This window comes from Embiotoca jacksoni, unplaced genomic scaffold (genome assembly GCF_022577435.1).
Source record: "Embiotoca jacksoni isolate LCO1_2020_lvr unplaced genomic scaffold, fEmbJac1.0.p SCAF_12, whole genome shotgun sequence".
Lineage (NCBI taxonomy): Eukaryota > Metazoa > Chordata > Actinopteri > Embiotocidae > Embiotoca > Embiotoca jacksoni.
In genome coordinates this window covers 10,760,532-10,772,216 of record NW_027185252.1, presented here as the reverse complement: position 1 = coordinate 10,772,216, position 11,685 = coordinate 10,760,532, and the positions used below count along the sequence as shown (strand labels likewise).

General features: G+C 41.2%; 1 protein-coding gene across 1 annotated transcript; it reads right to left on the bottom strand.

Moving 5' to 3' along the window:
* Positions 1-7,093: 7,093 nt before the first annotated feature.
* npm3 (nucleophosmin/nucleoplasmin, 3) lies at positions 7,094-10,808 on the bottom strand. Its single transcript, XM_069144727.1, has 5 exons — positions 10,649-10,808; positions 10,396-10,481; positions 9,441-9,560; positions 9,259-9,352; positions 7,094-7,804 (listed from the first exon to the last, which is right to left on the bottom strand). The coding sequence occupies exons 1-5, from the start codon at positions 10,719-10,721 to the stop codon at positions 7,695-7,697; spliced, it is 483 nt and encodes a 160-aa protein (XP_069000828.1). The 5' UTR covers positions 10,722-10,808; the 3' UTR covers positions 7,094-7,694.
* Between the last annotated feature and the right edge of the window lie 877 nt (positions 10,809-11,685).

Sequence of the window (11,685 nt, the reverse complement as noted above, 5' to 3'; positions counted from 1 at the left end):
GTTGTCAAGTTAGGTCAGAGAACAGGAATAACTGATGAGCAGCACCTCCCTCCCCTATCCGCTCGCTCTTCCTCTCTCGGGGTATCATTTGCCAGGGCTCGATGCAGAGGAGGAGGAGGAGGAGGGTTAGGGCGGGGGATGATATAAGCGCAGAGTTTTAATGAGGGCTGGGACAGTATAGTCATCTACTTATCTGTCACTCATGCGCCTTTCATCGCTACCCCCCTCCCCGCCAAATGAGACGGTGAGATAGCAGGAGCGAGCTGTGGGAGAGAGGGGTGGGGGGAGTCAGGACTGAGAGGGAGGAGAAAGGGAAGGTTGGTTAGAAGGAGGGATTACTTAGGAAGTGAGGTACATCACTTATTTATCAAATATTGTGCCCCCCTCTTTCATTCTCCCAGTTCTCTAGTCTGGTCTGTTTTTTGTTTTTTTTATCTCCATTAAAAATTTCCTGATATCATCTCCAGAGAGCTCGGTCCCCTTCAGCAGTGAATCCACCAGGGAGAGGAGTGGGAGGAGCTGAGGTTCAGTTACAGAGTGACAATCTGACATATATTGTATGTGTGTGAGCCAATTAGCATTCCCCTTGTTCACTGTTCCTTCTGTGTGTTATTAATAAAACATACAGCAGACATTCTAAAGGGGGGGGCTGCACCATCAATCTAATCCATAGAAATTTAAATCTAACGTTGCCGTTTCATAGAGCAAAAAGTCTTGCGGATTATATGTTACGTCCTGGTTTTCTTAATTTTTTTCTTGTAAAGTATTCTGAGTGAGTTCTTTTTCAAATCACTTTCCTCTTGTGTTGTGTTGCTCATCTAAGTCTTGGTACAAACATTAGAAGAAAAGTGTGTATCTTTTGTGTGCAGGCTTGGTGCGAGTTGGATCCTGTTTTATAAGTGAATGTGTGCTCAGGTGTCGGTGCACAATCGGACAGTTTGCATGCTTCGTCATATATGTGCAGTAATAGGGTCTGTGTGTGTGTGTGTGTGTGTGTGTGTGTGTGTGTGTGTGTGTGTGTGTGTGTGTGTGTGCTCAGTGAGGTTACGTATAGGGTAAAGTGTGATGCACTGACAGCTGTGCTCTGTTGTGGCAGGTGTGCTGGGGCTGTGTATGAGTACAACACGCCTCTGCCTGCAGCAGGACTATCTGTAGTGTGTGTGTGTGTGTGTGTGTGTGTGTGTGTGTGTGTGTTCATTTAGTGGAGAACTATGCAGCTGTTGTTTGTATGCTTTTGCCAGTGGCTAGAGATACTATTGGAGTTAAGGTGGGCACGATCTTTCTATTTCTTTCCCACATTTTCCTACACAGAATTAATTATTAATTATATTCCTCAGTTTACATTTTATATGATCTTGATACTGTGACAAATGTTTGCAAACACAGATGTTATTAGCTCTGCAACATTTGCATGGTAGCCACAGATCCAGTGCTGGCCAAGCCAAGAGACGTTTTATAGAATAGAGGATGTTTTACAGACAACTGTTACTGTAGATGCAGTAATTAGATCACTTCACTTTTTGCACACTTTTCGGTATAGATTCAGTTTGAAATGGATATTCAGTCGGTCGGTCTATGCTCAACAATCCATAATGACAAAGTGAAAAAAAGCCCTCAAATATCCGTTTCATATAAGTAGTCTCAGTCTTCAGCTTTTTGCAGAAGCCCCTTTGGCAGCAATTACAGCTTTGTGTGTTCTTGGGTAAATCTCTACAGGCTTTACACACCTTGACGTGGGCAGTTTATCCCATCCCTCCACAAGCTCTTGCAGATTGGCTGGGAGGTGTCTACGAACTGCGATCTGCAGGTCTGTGGGGTTTAAGTCAGGTATTTGGCTGGGTCACGCATGAATAGTCACAGAGTGACCTGAAGTCTCTCCAGCGTTGTCTTGGTTAAATGCTTTGGGTCTGTGTCATGCTGAAAGGTCACAGGTAACGTGCACTTCTCCATGCACCGTCTCAGCATAATGCTGCTACCACTGTGTTTCACTGTAGGAATGCTAGGTCATGAACCCCCCTCTGTTCAAAAGAAATGGTGCTTGAAATTGTACTCACAAGAGGGTTTTTTTTGTTTTTTTTTGTCCCACAAGACCACAGCATTTCTCCTCATGTTGTCAGAGTCCCTTAAATCCAGGTTGGCAAACGTCATGCATGTTGTCATGAGTCTTTTACTCAGATGGTCTTCCATCTAGCCTGGCTGAAGGTTGATGAAGTGCTGCTGGGATGGTTGCTCCTGCGGCAGGTTTCCCCTCTAGGACTTCTAAAGTTCTGTTACAGTGACTGTTGGGATCTTGGCCACCTTCCTGACTGCAGACCTACTGGCTCACTTATTCAGTTTGGCTGGATGGCCAACACCAGGAGGAGTCCTGCTGGTTACTTAATGAAGGCCACCATTTCTCGTGGGAACACTCAAATCCTTAGAAATCACTATCTACCCTTGACCTAATCTATGTCTCCTTAGTTTTATCACAGAGGTCCCCTTGGGTTCTTCTCCTGACACGCAGTGTGAATTGAAGGATGTTATATCAAGTTCTAGATACATCTCGAGGATAATCAAAGCAAACAGGAAACAGCAATGGGTCAGAATACTTTTGCAAATGGGGGATATCTGAGTGATCGTTAATTCATTTGCAAATTTTTCTAATGAAATATTTAAACTTTTTCATTGTGGGTTATTGAGTTTAGATTGATGTCAAATTTTATTAAATTAAATGTACAACAAAGGATGTTTCGCAGACCCAAAAGGATCTGAATGCTGGTGATGTACTGTAGCTATATAAGCTGAAGAGTTTAGGAGGGTGGAGTTTCCCTCTGTAACTCAGGACTTTGATAAATGTTATTGACACAGTCACATTACATTTGCACAGCTTGCAGCTTGCGTAACCATCCTGCCAGTCCAGTGGGGGATATTAAAGGTGGCTGACATAGAAGCAATAAGTACTAGAGTATATGGGGAAAAAATAAGTAGCTGTTACTGCTATTAGTCTGGACATGAACACAATCCTCGCAGTAACACTAACAGGAAAACGGACACAAACAGCATAATGCCTATCTGAGTATCTATTCATTAACCATGCAGAATCCAAACCTTCATCTGATAAAGCCTTTGAAATCTGTGCCAAAACCCTAATCCAGCACACAGTACACACACACACACACACACACACACAGAGCGCACAAACATCAAAGACAAAGATCCATGGCTAATGTTTATTGATCTTCAGGTCTATTTTTGTTCTTGGAAATCATTGTAACATAAACCAGTCCTCTGTCAAGTTTCAGCTGAAGAGATACAGGCAGAGTTTAAACAGTGTTGGTTGGCAGTGGAGGTGACTCGAACCACTGGAAATGTGTTTGTTATATATGAATGTGACAGGCATTTCAGAGTCCCTATGTGGAGAACAGCTGTATCAGGTTTTGAAAAGGAATACAAAGTCAGCTGTTGCCATAGTAACTATGGCCTACACTGGAGGGACACACTGAAGTATTCAACTAATCTTTACTCCAGCACTGCACATGTAGGGTAAGTACAATTTTGAGTTGATGGTTATTCAATTTATGATTTCCATTTTCCTCCACATTTGTACTTTTACTCCACATTTTTAGAAGAAAAAAAACTCAACGAGCCTACATTTTTCTGAAGGTTGGCGAAGAAATGATAGAAATCGATAATGAAAGGAAACTATACCTACATTTATAAAAAAAAAAAAAAAAAAAAAAAAAATTCACACGGCATATATGAATATTTTGGTTACACAATGGAGGCTTTGTCTGCTTATGATGACGTCACTTGGTGGGCAACCAAGGGAAGTCGTTTTAGCCAGATATTTACCGGACAAACGGCAGTTTTACCTTGCAGGTTAGTTTCTCCAGCGTAAATATTGTTTGAAGTGGCTTTCTAAATAAACAGTATTGTAGGTATAAATGCCTTAAGATGTATTTTTCTGTTCCACCGGTAGGTTTAAAATTAGGCCAGCAACTCTTGTTTCATTCTCATTCTCATAATGGAAATTGCACTGACTGTTCACTGTATTTTCAATGAACAGACAGAATACGCAATTTACATTTATTTTCAAGTCAGCAATATGTTAAAACATGTACATTAACTGTTTTTTGTTTTAAAGGGTGGGGTACTTTTCTCAAAGTGTTGGTGAATAGGTCTTGTTATGTAAATGTAATGTATAACAATGTAGTATGCTTTACTAAAAACACTTGTATGTTTCAAAACGTTTAAGCTATGTTTGAGGTTTACGGTGTATTTTTAACATGCATAAGTATGTTTATCTTTATGTTATTGCCTTCAGTAGTTAAACTGGCAACAAAAATTGTCTTTCCTGATTCTTTTTTGGGGGGTGAAATGGTAGGCAGAAAAAGCCAAAACTCTTGAGGTCACCAACACAATCTATTTGGCCTACATTAAACTGCAAGTCCTCATGTTAATATCAAAGCAAATGGATGCGAGCGTATCCGGGGGTCTTATGCTCCCAGCTTCCTATGTTCCCAGTGTCCTGTGTTTCCAGTGTCCTACGTTCCACAGTTCCTACAATATGCTCCCAGGGTGTTATGGTCCCACTGTCCAGTGTTCCCAGTGTCCTGGAGCTTATGTTCCCATGGTCTTATGGTCCAGTGTCCTACGTTCCCAGTGTCCTGTTTTCCCAGGGTCTGAGTTGCTTCTATGAAAGAGTGTTGAACTGTCCTACCCCATTAACATACCAGACAAGGTCAGAGAACTGGTTGACAGCTGCGGGGAGGCAGACGACATGCCCCTCACAACCATCACGAACACTGGTGGACTATGACTCTCACTGAACGCATGTCATTTGAGGTTTGCCCAGAACCTTTATGCCCAGCAGGCCCTACAGCCACAGTCCACACCGCACATTTGTGTGACATGTTCATGTTTGTAAAAGTGCTGCTCGAGTCTCTGAGCACCGTGGTCACCAGTACCAACTGCATCACCTTATGTCTCATCATATACCAATAGCTTTTTCTGTCATTTCAAGAGAAACCATAATTAGAGCAGAGCTGTAGTTACTTACTATTCCCATTGTACTTCATGGTACTTTCCAGTCATCAGTGATTGATGATGAAAAATAAATTAAAAGTCAGTCATCCCTGTACTGTATACTCATCTCAAATACTTCCACAGATCAGCAGTTATAATGCCTCTTGTCCTAATGTTCTGAAATGAATGAGTCAGTTATTTTTACGTGCAAGAAATGGACATTTTTCTGCATTCAAAAGTGATCCTGCAAATAAACTTAGTTTTTTTCAGTGAGGTAAGTAAACAAATAATGGTGTATATTTATATAATATAGTTGATGAACAGACTTGTATTGTTACACAAACTGAGAAGTTTTGTTTTGTGTTCGTATGGACAAAATAGTTCACTGTAAAATGAAATTTCATAATATTCGCCTATTGTCATTGGAAACATTACAAATAAATTTGAGAGAGAAATATAAAATCGAATATAAATAAGTAAATTTGTCTGTATGTTTAAGATATATGACAAAGCAGGACTCATTTACAGTAAGTAGATATCTGTCCCTCAAACATTGGTGGAGTTTGACATGAAAGTAAGACAAATTTTATGCTATAAAACAACGTGCTTTTTCTATGTTAATCTGTATAATTTCTTCTTTCTTCCACTATAGATACAAGCACTGGCCTGGACATGGATGTAACCTCTACATGAAGGTGAGGACTTAATGCACTGCACAGACGCTGGACCATAAAATCCTTACACTCAATGAAAGTGGCCTAAAGGTTCACAAAACTCCCACTCAGCGTATAGCAGTTGGATGTGGTTTATGAGTCAGAAAATGAGAAGCAGTAGCACCTGCTCTCAGTGAAGGTGACATTAACTAGTTGGAGGATTGTTACACGTGGATTTGCTATCTGTCACCTGACACTGCGAGGGGATTTCACACTTGATGGGTGCATTATTCAATGAATCTACCCAATAATACCCCAAAAGAGTGGTGATACACCCCCGATCTTTAAAAACACAATACCAAATTTAGAGCAGGTAGTGTAATGTCATCTGCAGTTAATACTCGTGATGTGGTCCTACTTTCCTATCAGCCTGCCCTCAGAGAGGAGAGAGATGACATTGTTGTCACCTTCTTTTTTCTTCTTCTTAATAAACATGAATAATATACCTCAAATGATTAACAGATTACTCTTAAATGTAACAGATTGCTGCATTACAAGATAGATACCCTGAATGTGTAATAGCTTACTTCATGAGTAATAAATTCCTCTCAGTGTGTAATAACCTTCTTCAAATGAGTGATAGATTCCTCTTGAAGTGTATTAGATTACTCCAAAAGTGTTTATCAATTACTTCTAAAGAGAAATGCAAATTAAAGTTGGGAATAATCCTAAAGTACATGTCTATGGAATTCAAACTGTCTGTGCAGCAGAATTCAGCCGATTTCAGCTTTACAAAATCTGTTTTGTGCCTAAATTAGAATCATGGATTTTAGTTTGGGTTGCACAGTGGTGCAGTGGTTAGCATTGTCGTCTCACAGTAAAAGGTTTCTGGGTTCGAATCCAGTCCTGGGCCTTTCTGTGCCTGCGTGGGTTCTCTCCGGGTACTCCAGCTTCCTCCCACCGTCCAAAAATATGCGTTTCAGGTTAATTGGTGGTTCTACAAATTCCCCTTAGGCGTGAATGGTTTTTGTTTCCGTCTGTCTCTACGTGTTAGCCCTGTGATGGACTGGCGACCTGTCCAGGTTGTACCCTGCCTTCGCCCAACATGAACTGGGATAGGCTCCAGCCCCCCTGTAACCCTGTTCAGGATAAAATGGGTATAGATCATGGATGGATTTTATTTCTGAAGTTTTATTTAAGAGAATTTCTCATGTTGAATTTTTGAATGTTCAATCATTGTTGTATTTTGAGAACAGTTTTCAGGGGCTTAAATGAAGGTTGATTGCCTTGTTTGTTCCAAAGAAGGCACTACCATGCAGATATATTAACTTTTCATAGTTTGTGTATTGCGCTGGAATTTACTATTTTATTCATACAAAATCAAAAAGGAGAATAACTGAAAACAAAAAGTATTTTCCTGATGCATTTACTGTAAGTACAAATCTTCACATTTTTTATTGAAACATCACATAGAAAAACAGTATCTTGCAACTACAAACAACTGGAGATGGAGGTACTCATGAGCAAATAGCATTTCATAAACTATATGTAAATCCAAGTGCCCCTTTCAGCTTGAATCCGAATGAATTAATCTCTTGACAGGTACACAAACATTTGATTTTACTTTTATAAGAACAGTATCTTTAAACAGAACCAGGATCCACTCGTGCTAAAAGACAGTTTCCAGCACTGATGCGATAAAACCATTTCAGTGGTGACTGCATCATGTACAGTATAAAACAGTGGGTAACGTTTGATAGCAAAAAAACAGTTCTTCTACAGGTGAATATCTTAGCCGCAGTTAAACACACCGCAGAGCTCGCAGTGAGAAACCGAGGCGCGGAGAGGCAACAACACCAGAGCCAATCAGGATTTTCCTCCAACAGCACGTTTAGCTGCTACCACCACACAAAGTGGTCACGTGGCTGTGGAAGAAGTAGGAACTCTAACATTTGTCAGTCTGGTACAAAATATTGGTATTTCTTGAAACACATCAGTGAGCGAGCCACTCCAAAAATCCATCAGTGACCTGTCCGCCTACTGCCTCTGCTTCTTCTTTGCTGGTTTAATGGCGGGGAGCTCTTCCTCCTCCTCTTCGTCCTCATCTTCATCATCCTCAGACAGATCGGACTCTTCAACCTGTGAGGCTGAAAACATCAGTAGACTGATAAATCCCTGTCTTCAATTGAATCCTGGTATTACAGTCCAGACTGCAAGTATTTAGACGGTTGGAAAATGTAAACTGAGATTTGGCACTTTAATCTTGTATCCATTATTTTATTTTATTTTGAAAGAATAATAAAAAAAAAGTTAGTATCTAAATACTTGCAGTCTGGACTGTACATTGTATCATAAATCCAGAAACTGAAGGTTGCTTTAATCTGCCCTCTCAGTTGAGTTCATGCACACACCCCAGTGGAGAGAGCAGAAGAAAGTGTCTGATCCTGATTCATGGAGCTTTGAAATAAGTTAGAGTTCTTTTTTTTTTTTCTTTTTTTTTACTGAAATTATACTTTGCAAAGTTTTCCAGCCAACCCTTCATATTGTAGCCCAGCTATTAACATTTTCTGAAGGAGAACACTGAGGGCGTTTTCACACCTACTTTGTTTGGTCTGAACCATCTGACTTTTCAGTTTGGTCCGAACCAAAAAAGCAGGTGTGAAATTTGGCTTGGGCCATGATCAAACTTTGATCAGACCTAAAGAAGTGGTCTCAGTCTGCCTCAAACTCAACCACGGTTTGGGTCTTTTGCAGGGCAAAGTTACTTTCTGGATGGTTCTGACTTTAGGGCTAATTACAGAGCTATTGTCAGCCATTAAACAGTAGAAGAAGGAAAAAAAGAGCCAGAAGACAAGAAAACATGAGCTGCGTTAGCACACGGAGAGAATATATTCCTTCGAAGAAATCAAAACTCAGCTTAAAAAAATGCATACAAATGGAAAAACTTTGGACTTCTGCTATCTGCATGCTACCGTTTTCAAAATCACAGTAGCAACGGAAAACAACAACAAAACTAAACCTCCATGCTGACAATGACAAGTTTTGACGAATATTCGAATTATACAATACGGCGGACCTGCTGGGATATTTTTCAGTCTTTTGCAGTGACGTAGTCATTTCAATGCAGGACCCTCCTCCCCACGTGCAAATATTTCGCTAACACGAGTACCCCCGACACTATTTTGCCAGAGCACCATCGCTGCGTCCTGGGTTTAGCGTAGCCTAAGACGATCGTGATTGGTTTAATAAATACAAAGAAGCAAGAGCGATTCCCCCCCCCCCCCCCCCCCCCCCCCCCTTTAACAGGATAATGTTTGGGTGCCGCCGGACTCAAGACAACTCTCCAGAGCGGTGGAGAAGGGTCTGACTTTGTGAAACTAGGCTGCAGCTAACCGTTACTTTAATTATTATTTTTTTTAAGTCCAAGTTGACACATTCAAATTGCTTATTCTGTCGAACAAAGAGTAAAAAAAAATTGTTTTTTTATTTTGATCATCTCATTTTGATATCAGTCACATGAAGGCTCTGCAAAGCAGAACTATTGTCAGTGGGCCACTAGATAATGACTTTAAGTGAAGAGAAAAATGGAGTCAAGTTTTACCAATGAGGTGCAGCCCGCTGACGGTCACTGGTCCTGTCCCAGCCTTGAGCCGCATGGTCACGGGCGCTTTCAGTTCAAACTCTCCCAGACTCACCTGAGGACAGAAGAGGTGAAGTTAAGCGCTATCAAACTTCAGGCTCTGCTGCGTGGTCAATCAGTCTGCTTCAAGACCTTCTACGTACCATCGGCAGACATTTGATGTGAAGATTGGCGATAGGAACCGAAATGGTCTTCCCTTGGTGGTTCATGGCCGTGACCTCCACCACGTTACTTTCCTCTTTGGCACCTTCTCCGAGGCAAACCTGCGGGAATCAGATTCATTGAGTCCACATGTACCCAGTCAAATCGAAGCCGGATTAGGACGGTGGGATCTGTGCAGCCGTTACATCACAAAACTTTGCTTTATGGGTACGAATTTCTGGGCGTGAACACCACCGAGGAGCTCTCCTGGACAAACAACACTGCATCGCTTGCCAAGAAAGCCCAGCGGGAGCAACCCATCACGTGCTCCTTCTAACCGAGGCACCGTGGAGAGCATCCCGACCAGCTGCATCGCCGTGTGGTACCGGAGCTGCACCGCCTCCGACCGCAAGACCCTGCAGCGCATCGTGAAGGCAGCTGGTAGGATCGTTGGTCCCACACTCCCCTCCCTCCGGGACGTCTACAGCGTCCTCAGAGAAAAGCAGTCGGCATTGGCGGGACACTCAACCCGTCCCTCACACGGCCTCTTCAGCCTCCTGCCTTCTGGGAGGAGGTACCGCAGCCTCCTCCAGACTGAGGAACAGCTTCGCCCATGAGGAGGTCAGGATGCTGAACTCTTTCCCCTCTCTCCCACTTGCCCCATGAAGTCTGAACTTTTGCAGTATGGAGCTGTATTGGCACCACGTTGCACTGATATATATATATATATATATATATATATATATATATATATATATATACACTGCAGTGGTTGTCTTGTTATATTGTTACATATTCCTATTTTTCTGGTTTTATCTTTTTATTTTGCAACACGGTGGGACTGAGAAACAATTTTTCGATCTGTCTCGTCTGTCATTTGATGGATTTTACATTAAAGTTGAAATCAAATGCAAACGTTCAGAATTGAAGGCACGTGTCTGCCGTGTCGGTACATACTGTTCTGAGTTCAAGGAAGTGCTCCAGCTCCTCTTCTTCATCTCCTTGGAAAGTGTAGAAAGGAACTTTAGAGGACAACTCGCAGCCTGGGAAGAAACAACAACCCTGGAATTTAAATATGTTGCAGTTTAAACAAAAACAAAAACAAAAAAAAAAACAAAAAAAAAATGAAGGCAGGTTTCGTTCATCACATCAGAGACCCACGTGTGCGCCCACAGAGCAACTGTGGTAAACTGTGTTTGAATGTTCTTACTGAACAGGAAGCTCTCCAACTTCGATTGACCGGTTAGTCCGAGATCCAGAGAGTCATCATCGTGGCACGACATTTTGTCAAGAGCAGTAAAGTTGGATTTGCTGTTGGCGCTTTACAACCAAGTGAATCCTCCACGTAAAAAATAACAAGCGCGTCGCGACCCTAGAGCGTGTGTGACGCGTCATCACTGTGCGCCTGTTTGGTCGTGTTTTTTTTTTTCTCTCTCTCTCTCTCCTACAGACCAACCATGGATGTGTAAAACAAAACAGACCAATAGAGCCAGAGCTCCTGATTTACCTACAAATTTGAACCCAAATTAGTCATTAAAACAAAATGATCTAATAACCAGAAACAATAAACAAATGATTCATGAGACCCGCCACCAGGATCAAAATCATCTGCTTAAAACTGATGTTTCCTGAGAGTCTGTAACTGTGGACTGTGCAGAGGGAACAAAAAGTGTATTTTAACACGCATCAACATTGAATTTAGAATTAAAAAAAAATATTTCAGCATTTACAAATATTTGTTTTGCCCAAGTACCTTAAACAATCAAATTCCAGCTCTCTCCGAGCAGCCTGTGAACATATAGTTTTCTGCACTAATAACAAAGTTTTGTTTTTACGTTTAATTAAGTATGATTCCCCTAGTTCAGGACTTGTTTCAGTAACAGTGCCTCTTTAAGATGGGAGACAATTTCCTATTTCTTTGTGTTCAGAGGCTCTGAGAATCTGAGGCTCGTAAGATCAGAGACACGTTTTAAATCACCTCTAAAAAAAAAGGTATCTTTTTAAAATAACTAATTATTGATTTCAAACACTTTTTTCTGACTCCAACGCATCTTGCCTGTTTAATTACCTTTGTTGTCCTATCTATATTTTTGCCGACTTCATTTGTATAATTTCTGCCTGATTTTATTTGCCTCAGTCCCGAAACATTTTAAACCCGTTAATACCTTTCTAACTTAATTTTAAAAAGTGTTGCATAAATCAAATTTATTACCATATTTTTTTTTTTCCAGGCTGTAATTGGGATAT

Coding starts and splice junctions, on each gene's coding strand:
- npm3 (XM_069144727.1), bottom strand. CDS start 10,721: ATGTCGTGCCACGATGATGACTCTCTGGATCTCGGACTAACCGGTCAA. Junction 9,353..9,440: donor ACATCAAATGTCTGCCGATG/GTACGTAGAAGG, acceptor TTCTGTCCTCAG/GTGAGTCTGGGAGAGTTTGA. Junction 7,805..9,258: donor CAGCGGGCTGCACCTCATTG/GTAAAACTTGAC, acceptor TGATGTTTTCAG/CCTCACAGGTTGAAGAGTCC.